We start from the raw sequence: 15,546 nt of genomic DNA on the forward strand, positions 1-15,546 counted from the left end.
TGCTCCAAATCCCCCATCCATTCTCCCCGGAACAAACCTATGGTTATTTCTTATCGGGGACCGCACCGAGGCTCCCGTCCTTCCCCTATGCCGTCTCCACTGCCCCCAAATTTTCAATGTAGCCACCACCACCGGGCTTGTGGTGTATTGCTTCGGTGAGAACGGCAACGGTGCCGTCACCATAGCTTGTAGGCTAGTCCCCCTGCAGGACGCCCTCTCCAATCTCTTCCACGCCGCTCCCTCCTCTTCTCCCATTCACTTACACACCATTGAAACATTGGCGGCCCATCCCATGCTGCCTAGATGACATGAAACTTGGAACAGTAGTCAGCAACAGTAAGATTTATTCCAGGAAGACTAGATAGGCGGGTAAAATGGGTAGACTCAAGGCGGATTAAATTTCAACACCAAGAACATCAAATTACCCATTTTCATGGGAACATGAGTAGGCCATTCAGCCCATCGAGCCTGCTCCGCTATTCAATATCACAGCTGATCAGACACCTCTATGTCTTTTACCCACATTATCCCCATAGTGGCATTGGGCAGCACGGTAGCACATGGGCAGCACGGTAGTACTGTGGCTTCACAGCGCCAGGGTTCTAGGTTTGATTCCCCGCTGGGTCACTGTCTGTGCGGAGTCTGCACGTTCTCCCCGTGTCTGCGTGGGTTTCCTCCGGGTGCTCCAGTTTCCTCCCACAGTCCAAAGACGTGCAGGTGACGTTGGTTGGCCATGATAAATTGCCCTTAGTGGCCAAAAAGGTTAGGAGGGGTTACTGGGTTACAGGTATAGGGTGGAAGTGAGGGCTTAAGTGGGTCGGTGCAGACTCAATGGGCTGAATGGCCTCCTTCTGCACTGTATTGTCTATGTTCTATGTTATACCCCTTATGTTATTGTTTTTTTAAATATAATTTTAGAGTACCCAATTCATTTTTTCCAATGAAGGGGCAATTTAGCGTGTGCAATTCACCTACCCTGCACATCTTTGGGTTGTGGGAGCGAAACCCACACAAACACAGGGAGAACATGTAAACTCCACACGGAGTGTGACCCAGGGCCAGGATCGAACCTGGGACCTCGGCACCGTGAGGCAGCAGTGCTAACCACTGTGCCCCCACGCTGCCACTTTATGTTATTGTTAATCAATCCCTACCTTAAAGGTACTCAATGACAGATCTTCCACGGCCCCCCAGGGTAGATCATTCCAAAGATTCACAGTCCTCTGTGTAAAGAAATGCCTCCTCATCTAGGACCTAAGTGGCTTCTCCCCTTATTTTGGAGTTGTGCCCCCGGGTTCTAGACTCCTCAGCCAAGGGAAGCATCTTACCTGTCTATTTCTTCAAAGTATTTTGCAGGTTTCAATGAGATCATCCCTCATTCTTCATTCTTCAAAACTCAAAAAATACACGCCCAATTGGCCCAATTTCTCTTCAGAAGACAGTCCGTCTCCCCCCCGCCCAATCACCGGAACAAGTCTGGTGCACCCAAGGTACGGGGCCCAAAACGTCACACAGTACTACAGGTGCGGGCTAACCAAGAGTAAGGTTGAACAACCTGGGCCCTACACTTTAGGAGGTATGTCATGGGATTAGGGTAGCGAGAGATTTACTAGAATGATACCAAGAATGAGGATTTCAGTTATATTTGACTAGAGAAGCTCGGATTGTACTCAGGAGTAAAGGAGACTAAGAAAATCTGACAGAAATGTTGAAAATCATGTCAGATTTTGATATGGTAGCACTGCTGCTTCATAGCGGCAGAGTCCCAGGTTCGATTCTCGGCTTGGGTCACTGTCTGTGCGGAATCTGCACGATCTCCCCATGTCTGCGTGGGTTTGCTCCGGACGCAAGTCCCGAAAGATGTACTTGTTAGGTGAATTGGACATTCTGAATTCTCCCTCAGTGTACCCGAACAGGTGCCGGGATGTGCTACCCACTGCACCACCGTGCCGTCCACAGTTTTTGGTAAAGTTTAATAAAGAGAAACTGCTTCCACTGACAGGTGAGTTGTTACCTGAAAGGGGGTGGAAGCAGATTCAATTATAAAACCTTCAAATGGGAATTGAATAAATACTTGGGAGAACAAATTCACGGCAGTACATGAAAGATGCTATTCACTGAGGGAGGTGGTGGCGTAGTGGTATTGTCACTGGACTAGCAAACCAGAGACCCAGAGTAATGCTCGGGGGACCTAGGTTCAAATCCTGCCACTGCAGGTGGTGAAATTTGAATTCAATAAAAATCTGGAATTAGAAGTCTAATGATGACCGTGAAACCATTGTCACTAATGTCCTTCAGGGGTGGAAATCTGCCGTACTTACGTGGTCTGGCCTACATGTGACTCCAGACCCACAGCAATGTGGTTGACTCTTAACTGTCCCCTCAAGGGCAATAAATGCTGGCACAGCCCACGTCTCCCACGTCCCATGAACGGATTTTTTAAAAAGCAGGGAATGGGACACATTGGATCGCTTTCTCAAAGAGTTAGCACAAGCACAACGTGTTGAATGGCCTCCTTACATACAGTATCTTTCAATGATTCCACGAAATGTTAACTAATGCTATCCTGAAAAAACGAACATCGATCTGTCAGGAGGTTAAGTCAACTTCTGTCCAACTAAGTGTAACATAAGGATGAATGGGATGGCTTTGCTACTGGGATAATATTCACTGAGACTGGTCCATTTCAAAAGCCAGGAGCCGGGGACTGCATGGCAGGTAACGAAAGAGGAAACCTACTAGTGACTACTGATGCTGCAAGCCCAACCCAATTCCCTACACACAGCGAGTTCACTAGTTACCAACAGGAGAACACAGATTTAGACATGACCCAAGTCTATGTTGGCATCTTTGCTGAAATCAGCATGCACGTCAGTGACACAGTGATGGGTCAGGCTGACCTTTAGCGGGAGTACGGGGACAGAGAGCTGACAGAGATTTTGCAAGGCTATACATGTTCAAAGGCAACTCGGGGGTTTAAAACATTCAGAAATTTGCGTACATGGCTGACCCACCAATGTAACAGTTTTTAAAAATTTTGTTCATCTGAACTTGCTATTACTGCCCAGAAAATGACCGTAAAGATGTACGTCCACCTTTAAATGAATGTCGCTTAGTTCATGTTGCTCTATCCAAGAGTCAATCCACTGGAGCATTTATAATAAGACTCTTAAACAGGGAAGTCGGGTTTTCGACCATTATGTTTGGCCGCATCTTACAGAGCCTGATGGAACAGAAATAGAGCAAGTTATAGCTTCAGTTAGATTCCGTGAACTGGATGAACTCCGGCTCGAAGGACATTTTCTTTAAGATAAAGATAGATAGTTTTTTGAAGAATAAAGGGATTAAGGGTTATGGTGTTCGGTGGAGCTGAGTCCACAAAAGATCAGCCATGATCTCATTGAATGGTGGAGCAGGCTCGAGGGGCCAGATGGCCTACTCCTGCTCCTAGTTCTTATGTTCTTATGATGAAGCACATGTCAAGTTCAAGTCAAGATTGAGATGCCAAACTAGCTGGATACTTTACAAAAAGACTGTGATCCCAAGATTAACCACTTACTGCAGCTGAACAGGAGTTGATGCTTTTAAAAAGAGCAATTAGGTAACTCAGACTGTGAGCAGACATTAAGTGCTTTATGACTGGAGGCAAATTCCCGACTAAGAAGTAGTGGTTTAAATTTTGTGAGGGGGCAGGATTTTTCATTACAGCATTAGTCCACTAGGTAAATGAATTAGTATGCTGGATTTTTCCATGAGAGATACCAATGCTCATTATTTAAGTGGTTCCACGGTACAGTGCAAATATACTTCTGTAAACCAGCTCGTACAGCTGTATCTGATTTAGTGAGTAAACACTTACCTACAATCAAGATATACTTTACAGCAAATCTGAATAGATTTGTTTCAGGATAAACCTAATCTATCTTTTCGTCCATTCACGTAACATAATAGCATCGTAATCACACATCTTAATGTGCACCTCATACATAGAATCCAGCAGTAGTTCTAATGATGCTTCATTGCATTGTTTCCTTATTAAACTGTTTCTTTGACTCATAGCATTCATTCCCCAGTAGCCAGGCAATTAGGAAAGGATGGTCAAGCCAAGACTGTTCAATGCGGCGATGGGACGGGAGGTTTATTTAAAGTAGCAACTGATGAGATGCTTTTCCTTTCTCAAGGTTGGAGAGAATAGAGCGGGAAATGCTTTTCTCCAGAGAGCAAGGCTGCTGTTAAAACCAGTGTCTCAGTTCAAAAGAGATTGCAAAGCGAGTCCTTTTTCAATGCCAATCTTAAAATTGGCATAATTTGGACACAACGATAAGGCTTTGGATAAAGCTGCATTTCCGAGCACACTGGAAGCCAGGTTGGAAAATCCAAGTCCAACACAGAAGAGAGTTGCCAAAAGTTAACAGCATTATTGAAATCCAAAGATCAAATAAAGATCTTAGATCCCTTCTCCCCATCTGAAAATGCTATTTTATTATGGTCTTTGTTGCCTTCTCTTCCCCCTTCAGAGTAGACAACAAGCTCTAACCAATGGACAAGGTCACTTCCCAATCTCTGACCACTCTTCAGGAAGTAGGTACGCTTTGTGCTTCTTCCACCACTCTCCAGACAACGTGACCAAGCTTGGGAAATCATGGCCACACATCTGTTTCCTACTCCCAAGTGCCACAATTCAGTAATATAGCACAATGCATTTTTTTTAAAGAAAAATCTTGCAATTTGCATTGCCAGATTCTGAGTGTGTTCAGTGGCCTGTTGCGATTAGACAGTAGCTGGAGAAGTCATGCTAGAATTACAGTCCTCCCTAGTTCGGCCAAATCGACAGGATCTAATGAGTTCACGGAGATATCCTACTGTTTATATTGAAACCTCAGCCATAGAAATGACGTTTACACAACAAATATATTTTTCTGCAGTACATAGTTTCAACCATGGCCATAGTTTGTTAGCACAGTACGAAGTCTTACAACACCAGGTTAAAGTCCAACAAGTTTGTTTCGATGTCACTAGCTTTCGGAGCGCTGCTCCTTCCTCAGGTGAGGAAGGAGCAGCGCTCCGAAAGCTAGTGACATCGAAACAAACCTGTTGGACTTTAACCTGGTGTTGTAAGACTTCGTACTGTGCTCACCCCAGTCCAACGCCGGCATCTCCACATCATAGTTTGTTAGCAAATAGGTTCCCTTCCCATTTTGCTAACAGTGTTATGACGTTGATTTGTGTGGAGTAATTCCGCCACAAGACGGGAAGAGGAAAAAGAGGGAAACCTGGAGTGCTTCGTATACAATTTACACACACTGTAGAAATTCAGAATGTAGTCATTGAACAGAACACAGAGAACTTTCATTTGTATAGCCCACATAAAGAGCAAAGTTTTAAAGAGCACAGCAATGGGGAACAGTGGGTGCTGAGTGGGACAGAAAACAAAGAAGAGGAGAATCCCGAAGTGCAGGCGGCCATTCGGCCCATCGGGTCAGCACTGACCCTCCCAAGACTGAAGGATGGGGAGAGGGAGTGAACATTCAGTCAAAGAACACCCTGTGTTTGCATGGGTTTCGTCCCCACAACCAAGAGATGTGCAGGCTAGGTGGATTGGCCTCGCGAAATTGCCCCTTAATTGGAAAAAATGAACTTTTAAGGCAACAAAGACCATAATAAAATAGCATTTTCAGATGGGGAGAAGGGATCTAAGATCTTTATTTGATCTTTGGATTTCAATAATGCTGTTAACTTTTGGCAACTCTCTTCTGTGTTGGACTTGGATTTTCCAACCTGGCTTCCAGTGTGCTCGGAAATGCAGCTTTATCCAAAGCCTTATCGTTGTGTCCAAATTATGCCAATTTTAAGATTGGCATTGAAAAAGGACTCGCTTTGCAATCTCTTTTGAACTGAGACACTGGTTAAAATGAATTCATTTTAAAAAAGAACAAAGAAGAATACAGCACAAGAACAGGCTCTTCGGCCTTCCAAGCCTGTACTGGTCATAATACCAACCTTTGCCAAAACCCTCCGCACTTCCTTGTGCCGTATCCCTCTGTACCCATCCTACCCATGTGTTTGTCAAGATGCCATTTGAACGTTGTTAATATATCTGCTTCCATAACCTACCCTGGCAACGCGTTCCAGGCACTCACCACCCTCTGCGTAAAAAACCTGCCTCGCAAATCTCCTCTAAACTTTGCCCCACGGACCTTAAACCTTTGCCCCCTGGTGATTGACCCTTCCACCCTGGGAAAGAGTGCCTGCCCATCCACTCTATCCATGCCCCTCATAATCTTGTAGATCTCTATCGGGTCACCCCTCAACCTCTGTCTTTCGAATGAAAACAGACCGAGTCTATTCAGCCTCTCCACATAGCTAACACCCTCCAGACCAGGCAACATCCTGGTAAACCTCCTCTGCACCCTCTCCAAAGCCTCCACATACTTCTGGTGGTGTGGCGATCAGAATTGTGCGCAATATTCCAAATGCGGCCGTACCAAGGTTCTATACAACTGCAGCCTGACTTGCCAGTTTTTATACTCGTCAGTTTTAAGGTAGCCTTTAAAAATAGACAGTGGATAACTGAAATTTCCATTTAGGGGATAATGGCTGAAAGGGTGACCACTGGCTATTAGGGAGGACAACGGACAGTATGTTCAGGTGTATTTGTCTCCAAGCATTGCTGCTGCAGGCGAGCGGAGACAGTTTTTGACCAGTTCACCAAATGCAGCACCTTTCTACAAGTCAGTCGGCAAGCCACGGCATCTATTCTGCTCTCCCAACAAGTGTCCTGCAACAATCTGCAGGTCAATGATACTCGCCCAGCTGGAAGAAATAAACACAAAAATAAAAGCCCCCAAAAACCTGAAAGGTCACTGTCACTTTTTTTTAGTGTGTTACATCAAATACATTAGGGCATGGTCACCTACATCATAAATACTGGATATAAAAACACGCCAAGTACCACCAATCGGAAATGCAGAATGTGAATGAACTAGCTCCGACGGCCATCTCCTTTATGAAGAAGAGATAGACTGTCAGATCATTAGTTAATCACTATGGCAACCATTTGCTTTTCTGGCTCAACTGAACTGCATTGCTATGGCAATACATATACAAGAAAGAAATTCTTCTCCAAGGCCAAGTAACAGATGGCAATGAATTTAAAGTCACATGCACAGGTTTAATGAATGCTTGCCTCGTGCTGTAAGGCAGGCTGACTCCTCAACACATGCTTCCCATGGCTGCAGGGGGAGGGGGGGGCTGCCACTAGGCACAGGCTTACAGACAGAAGACTGGTCTTTTTGGGACTGGCATGAGAGAAATGCTCAACGCTACTGGCATGCTGCCATTTTGTCAATTCAATGCTGAAATAGATCATTTAACACCACAGCACTAAAATGGTCACCCCACTCATACAAAAGACGGTGCCTCCCTGTCAATAGGCCAAAGTGATCGTCTGATGCTGCATTAGCATGGTACTGGCTCCTGATAGCAGACTTAATTCAATATCCAAGAGAATAGTTGGAAACCAGTCAATCGACTTCCTGGCACATGTTAGAACTCATTAAGCCACAGATTCGCACCACTAGACAAATTTTACTTAATCAGTTGAAATAGACAGGACTTAATTTCCTCTGAATAACACAGTTAATTCATTATACAGGCAAAATAGATATATTCCGATTGAAGGAAGGTAACCGACCCAAAGCGCTAGCTGTTCCTCTCCCCACGGATGTTACCTGACCTGCTTACCAACGTTGCCCATTTTTATTTCAGATTTCCAGCACCCGCAATATTTTGTTTTTGTGCACAAATGCATGGTGGACTTTGAATAAAAGTCAGATGGCCAAGGCAACAGATACCTATATTCCATCGACAGAAGGCAGCATTGATAATGGACCTCAATTGGGCAGCTCCCATTATAAACAACTGTACAAGTTGGTATCCAACTATAAAAAAGGGCAGCACAGTAGCACTGTTGCTTCACTACACCAGGGTCCCAGGTTCGATTCCTGGCTTGGGTCACTGTCTGTGTGGAGTCTGCATGTTCTCCCTGTGCCTGCGTGGGATTCCTTCCTTCCAACAGTGCTACTGTGCTCCGGTTTCCTCCCACAAGTCCCAAAAGACGTGCTAGTTAGGTTAATTGGACATTCTGAATTCTCCGTTTGTGTATTGCAGTGTAAGCCTACTTGTGACAATGAAGATTATTAAATTATCACTCCAACCTCAACCTTTCCAACACAAGCCTTCACTTTTAAGACTTTAAAAAAGAATCTCTAGACGGTCCAATCAATAAGTTATAGAAAGCCATAATTAAACCATAATTAAACAGCAAGTACGAGGCGCTTTCTATAGTAGTGTTCCACCCAGCCAACTTAAATCCAAAATTACACTGTGGTGCGACTTGAGTCAACATAAAGCTGAAACCACTTTCCACGAACACAAACTCCATGTTAGGGATAGTCTCAACCAGGCTCACAAGATACTTGCTAGAATACTTGGCACTAATTGCCAAAACGGCAGTCTGCCTCAACGAGATTACAAGGATGTGTGCAGTGTGCTCGATGAAAACTTCTTGTGCTACAGTAGGCAGCACTCTTCAGGTTCCAGGTATCAATAAGGAAATATGGAAGAAAAAAATGTAAATGGCCATTCTTCGCACACTATTCTTGCTCTGGTCCACATGCAGCTTCACCCCATCACAAAGTAACTGATCTGCTGAAAGAAATCTCAAACCACTGGTAAAACTTCCAGCTCGAAGTTCAGGCACGTTTCCATAAAATATACCAAGGAACTATCAAGCTAAGTTACAAATTATACGATTAGATGGATTTACAGATGAAATTTACAAGTTCCAACAGCGCAATAATCGCTTGAGTGTGCCAATTGTTTATCAATGTGTCCAATTCTTTTATCCATCATCTTTACAACTTCTCCACTCAACAGCAGATGCATTTGATAGCCTTGTAGCCACTACTATGGTGAAACAAACTACTCATCCCCCGGCTCTTTAGAACTTCTATTCTGTCAAATTTCTACACTCGGCCTCCAATTAGGTGCAGCACGGTAGCACAGTGGCTAGCACAATTGCTTCAGAGCTCCAGGGTCCCAGGTTCGATTCCGGCTTGGGTCACTGTCTGTGCGGAGTCTGCACGTTCTCCCCGTGTCTGCGTGGGTTTCCTCCGGGTGCTCCGGTTTCCTCCCACAGTCCAAAGATGTGCAGGTTAGGTGGATTGGCCATGATAAATTGCCAGTGTCCAAAAAAAAAGGTTAGGTGGGGTTCCTGGGATAGGGTAGAGGCGTGGGCGTTCTTTCCAAGAGCCGGTGCAGACTCGATGGGCTGAATGGCCTCTACCTGCACTGTAAATTCTATGATAATTACAATTTAAGTAAATAAAACCTCACACATTCACAGTAAGACTTCAACAGATAAAGAGACTGAAATGGATGTTAAGATTAATAGCATGTAAGTGTTGAAGTAGTGATCCTACAATCCACAATGCTACCTACACTCTGCTTCAATCAGAAGTTAGTGGCCGGGGGCAAGTTTTTTTTAACGTAAATCTGGTTTGTCAAACATGACAAACATGAAAAGCAAACTCTCTCAGCTACACCGATTTTCATTTTGCTTTCTTTCCCGTGCAATTAATTTAGCATGCTGCTCCTTGGGGCAGGAATGGGGGGAAAAACCACGCCCCCAGTGAGGTGAAGTTATCCTATCCAACTCCCGACAATAAGGAAGCAGATTCATGGGCAAGAGTTGGGAAGTAGCCAGGGCATGCTTCAAATCAATAACTAGCCACGTGTTCAGACATGGGATGTGGACATCGCTGGCAAGGCCAGAATATGGTGCCAATCCCAAACTGACTTTCAGAGGGTAGTTAAGAGTAAACCACGTTGCTGTGTGTTTGGATTTGCGTGAAGGCCGGACTGGGTAAGGATGGCAAATTTCCTTCCCTGAAAGTACATCTGATAGGTTTTTCTGACAATGATAGTTTTATGGCGACCATTGCTGAGACCGGCTTTCAATTCCAGATTTATTAATGGAATTTAAATACCAACAGCTGTCACGGTGGGATTTGAATTGTTGTCCCCCAAAAATTAGTCTGGGCCTCTGGATTAAGCAGCAATACCACTACTATACTCCACCCCCTCCCCTCATTCTTCAAAGTGATTTCTCCAATTTTCTCTACTGAACCAACCATGACATCACCCGCATCACAGTGATGTTCAACCAGCTCTTCTGCTGTGTCTGTCGAATGTCAGGATTTAGTAAGTGGGAGTCTGTCTCAAGTGGCCGGTAAAATTTAATTGCTGAAATTAAGCCAGAACTGCACATGTCTCAGCTGTCAATTTTCCAGCAGCAAAGATTGCTGCAGCAGATTGGGAGAAAGGATAGAAACATCACCGCGTGATTGGAAACTGGGAGTCGCAATTCCACAATATTCCATATCTATAGCTGGGGCTTCAAACTGGGGTCTGTGAAATCATGGTATTTCGATACTTGCATTCATTCCCACATGTGCAATGTCCAGAGAATTTTGTGTCATATATTTTTGCTACTAGCAGTATATTTCTGATATTAAAAATACATGTTACAGAGCATTTATAGTTATAGTTTGGGGGGGGGGGGGGGGGGCTAAGCACAAAGTTTGAAAACCACAGGTCTAGTCTAGTCAATTTCTTTCAGTGACCTACAATTCAAAAAGAGGATTTACACAGTGATAGTTTGTTCATTTAAGGTGCACCCAAATATTTGCTCAAGGAGTTCAATTGTGGCTGCAAACATTAAAACATACGCCGATGCATGTACAGTTGTTTTAAAGTTAATTGGACTGTTGGAGAAACAGCCTGGCGATATCAGTGGGGTGGCTTTCACAGCAGCTGGACTGACCGCCAGCACAGGAAATCGCTCCATGATCATAAACAGACCCTAAATAGGTTTCAGGGTCCAATCCCAACACCCACAGCTTCATTTACCTTGCTTATTTCTAACTCCAAATGACTGAACCAGAGCATATGGGAGATTCCTCGCTATTTCATGAATTGTTGAACGATCAATAAATGGCCACCAAGGGCTGCACGGTGGCGCAGTGGGTTAGCCCTGCTGCCTCACTGCGCCGAGGTCCCAGGTTCGATCCCGGCTCTGGGTCACTGTCCGTGTGGAGTTTGCACATTCTCCCCATGTTTGCATGGGTCTCACTCCCACAACCCAAAGATGTGCAAGGTAGGTGGATTGAACACGCTAAATTGCCCCTTAATTCAAAAAAATGAATGGAGTACTCTAAATTTATTTTTTTTAAATGGCCACCAGTTTGCACTGACGTAACATCCAACATAAAGGATGTAATTTTAAAATATAAAGACATGAAAACCGTGATGTTCTCCACAGATGCAGGAATAATGATTGAAATACCTATTTCCTGTTGGCATCCACATCCAACAACCCAACAATGAATCAGAGAACAAATCTGGTATGACATTGCAATTACTTACCGGGGACAGCATGCTCTCAGTCACCTGGCTGTGCGCATACTCCTTTGTCAATTTTTGTTCCTACTTTTGAAGCTAGTGCTGTTCAAATAAATACTTTGACTGTTTAACTGAATGTTTAACATAAAACGATTTCACGTAAGGAACAGTCGGGAGAAATGGAATTGTTACTAATTCAATTGTGCTCTGAAGTGTGCTTAACTGTTTTGCTCCTCTACTGTGCCAGAGAGACACTTCTTTTTTTTAAAAAACGGACCCACCTTGCGAAAACATGCACTCAAGCCACTGCAGGGGAATTGAGCGAAAAACATTTTGATGCTCCACCTTGAGCAATCCATGCGATTACCATATCAAAGCATTGCACAGAGCAACTATACAGGTAGCAAAAGAAATGGTGCTTACTAATCACCGTCAGACAGGCAGCTTTAGAGTACTTTCTTGCCATTGGAAAGAAAAGCTTTATCCAAAATCACATTTTTGCACAATGAAACATTCTAAAGATATTCTAGCAGCGAGTGTCTTTGCTCAAAATTGGCCCTTCCATAAATACATGATATATGGATTGCAGTTGGGAGTAGGTCCAAAACATACATGTATACTGAAACATTTCAATGTTGACCCGTGCTTAATCCACACAAAGTCAAAGTAAACAGGTTTACAAAGCAAGCCTTTCCTCAAACTCCTAAATAGCTTTTTATTCATTAATCTATCAACACAACATTACACCAAAAAAAAGGGGCAAATTTAGTAAGGCCGATTTAGTGAAATATTAGCTGAAACAATAAACATAATTGTACCAACCACTTAAAGGTCACATAATTATTTTGTTACTAACTGCGGCTGCAGCATTTTTGAGATACAATAGTGAGATGTTGCAATTGTTATTTTATAAAAAGCACACAGACTGCGCAAGACCAATTGTTTCAAAGCATAGATTATCATAGAATTTACAGTGCAGAAGGAGGTCATTCGGCCCATCGAGTCTGCACCGGCTCTTGGAAAGAGCACCCTACTCAAGGTCAACACCTCCACCCTATCCCCACAACCCAGTAACCCCACACAACACTAAGGGCAATTTTGGACACTAAGGGCAATTTATCATGGCCAATGCACCTAACCTGCACATCTTTGGACTGTGGGAGGAAACCGGAGCACCCAGAGGAAACCCACTCACACACGGGGAGGATGTGCAGACTCCGCACAGACAGAGACCCAAGCCGGAATCGAACCTGGGACCCTAGAGCTGTGAAGCAATTGTGCTATCCACAATGCTACCGTGCTGCCCTGATTTCCATAAGAATTTGGTTTCAAAGGGGTAGATTTGACCTTTTGCACGATAGTGTAAAGGGGTGGCAGAGGGTCCGTGGCCTACTTGAAATGAAATTAAATTTAATGAAAATCGCTTATTGTCACAAGTAGGCTTCAAATTAAGTTACTGTGAAAAGCCCCCAGTCACCACATTCCGGCACCTGTTCGGGGAGGCTGGTACAGGAATTGAACCGTGCTGCTGGCCTGCCTTGGTCTGCTTTAAAAGCCAGCGATTTAGTTCATCTCTTCAGATTCTTACTGCTATTCACTTAGGAGGGATTTAAAACAGGCTGCCGATTCACACCACCAAGATCCATCCAAGTGAGTTAATTTTAAAATAATTTTTCAATCCCATTCTTAAAGGTACAAAGCCAATGAGCAAAGCGAACAGGGCAAACACACAATCCATCGCTTTGCTTACTCCAAAAAACAATTCAAATTCAAATTGACGCCAATTCATGGTCTCCACGAGACGTACAAGATCCAATCTGATAAGAAAAGGCATCACACCTCACCTTGGGCTTGACCTGACACTTGATTTTAGCCAAAAGGCCAGAAACGATTCCAAGTGTGATTACATCGCACTCAATCACCTGAAGCTGAAGTTCACAATTTACGATTGACACACAGACACATTTGCTGGAATTGAAACCCTATTTATGCCATAAGACACTAGCACATGCGGGATGTGCACCGCCTTAAATGGGATTTGCACTTCCACTTAGCTTTGAGAACAGTGGAACTACACATATGGCTAATACCGTAACATCTGCAGCTTCACTGTTCTTTTGGCAGGTAATCCGCACAACAGAAAATGCACATCAGCTATGAGAAAAAAATCCAGCCAATCCGACAACTTTTTTCCATCTCTCGGTCTTTGGACTCCAAAGATGGATCAACAGCTACTTGTTTTTATATCGCATTTTTACGTCAGAAAACTTCCCAAGTCACTTCACAGGAGTGCAATCAGACTAAACAATGAATCAAAATAATTTTCCCTGCAGTGGTGTTTCTTGCCTCTGGACTTGTCTGTTGTTTCATTTATATTACAGTGCTATCTCCAGAGGTAGTACAAAAACATAAAATGAAACATTAGTACTTCATTCATTTTAGTGCGTTGACCAAGGCACCCAAGTATAACAGAGGCAACACGCAGACATTGCAATGATGCCAGGCGGTGGGTGGGTTCTGCAGCCACTATTTTGGTTCTGGTTACAGTAGCACTTTACTCACAGCCGACCCTACAGTACAGAAAATTGCTGGTCTTTATGAGCAAGAGAGCAAAGGGGAGCGAGTGAGAGTGAGAGGCAGGATATAAAGGTGAAAGCAGGCCTGCTAAATGGAAAGACAGAATGTGAAAAGGATTGCAAAAGAGTGAGATAAAATAAAAGGCAGAAAGGGTGTGTGTGTCAGAGTGAGCTAAAATGTAAAAAAAAGAACCAGAGAAGGAATGTAAAGAGTGCGTAAAGGGCATGGGGACAATTCACAGAGATGAGGGGGTGCAAGAAATAGAGAATGACAGCGACGATGCGAGGAGGAGAGTTTGCGAAAGAAAAGCACAAAAGTTGCTTTTCCCACCATTGTGACACTTCGTGAGTTTTTTTTGTCAAAGAAAAGTTAAACACAATCACAATACTGTGTCATCCCTAACTTAGAAATTAGATGCCAAAGCACAGCAGGTATCGAGGGAATATCCTACTGTGCATCACCTTCCAAAGACACAGAAACCAGCATGACTAGTTGGCTTTGATTTATCTCAATTCTATTAGCCTGAACCTTTAACTATGAAGATTAAACACTTTCATTTGCAGATACACAGCAGTTTTGTGCTCTTTCATATTGGACCACTTAAGAAATGGACACTTGCAATATCTGGTGGCTCAAACAGTTAAAACCATACACGCGTTTGCTTTTTGAGGGAGGTTAATGTCATCTGTCAAAGTGGTTTGTTCAATGAAATAAAGGAAACAAACATTGCGAATGGAAAGCTCACCTGACTCCTGTCCTTGTCTACTTTCTTGAAACATTTATTCAGCGATAGATTGTGTCTAACAGAGTTTTTCCACCCAGTTGGAGCATTTGCAAAGTAAGGGAAATGTTCTAGGATCCAGTTGTATATATCCTTAACAGGTAAGCGTTTGCTGGGTGAGTCTTCAATAGCCATAAATATGAGGCAGCTGAAAGAATAAGGGGGTTTGCAGTTAGGGTTCTGCTTGGCATCGTAGGGCTGATCAGAATGAGCAGGAGAAGGAGGGGTGTCCTCGTCAACATCCTGGACCGGACTGACGCTGCGAAGCACAGTATCTCCAAAACTTTTAAGTAGGTTCTTGCTCTCGTGCAGCCAGTTCAGGTTTGTCAACTCTTCATCCTCCATGGCTACCTTTTCCAAACGGATGGCAGGCAAGTAACTGCTTGTAATGTCCAACTCCTCGACTTCCTGGAGTGCCTTAGTTAGCGAGCTCCTCGGGTAACACTGGCTCAGACCACTCGAAACACTAATTCCTGAGCCTTCTGGCTTCTTACTAGGAGGCATGACTGGACCCATTTAGACCGAGGCTCCTAATGAGGCAAAACAAAAAGAAAAGTTAGGCCAGATGTGTACATCATCAGTAAATTGATTTCACTCACTCTCTCTCCCTCCGTCTTCTATGCCAATGAGCCAAAATAACTTTGGCTGCAAATGCAACTTCAAGTCCCTTATGCCTCCAAGCAGGAAAATTATATCGTAGCTGACAGTAAAGAAATTTAGTTGCA

The 15,546-nt window shown here is 43.9% G+C and overlaps 1 protein-coding gene across 5 annotated transcripts in view; it reads right to left on the reverse strand.

Moving 5' to 3' along the window:
• foxn3 (forkhead box N3) overlaps positions 1–15,546 on the reverse strand; it is a 436,636-nt gene that overhangs the window by 261,400 nt on the left and 159,690 nt on the right. For all 5 annotated transcript variants that reach the window (XM_072493781.1, XM_072493810.1, XM_072493773.1 and 2 more), the window contains one exon: positions 14,786–15,351. In XM_072493781.1, the coding sequence (XP_072349882.1) occupies positions 14,786–15,337 (552 nt within the window). In that variant the 5' untranslated portion in view covers positions 15,338–15,351. The remainder of the gene's footprint in view (positions 1–14,785; positions 15,352–15,546) is intronic.

The sequence above is a fragment of the Scyliorhinus torazame genome, chromosome 2 (assembly GCF_047496885.1).
Source record: "Scyliorhinus torazame isolate Kashiwa2021f chromosome 2, sScyTor2.1, whole genome shotgun sequence".
Lineage (NCBI taxonomy): Eukaryota > Metazoa > Chordata > Chondrichthyes > Carcharhiniformes > Scyliorhinidae > Scyliorhinus > Scyliorhinus torazame.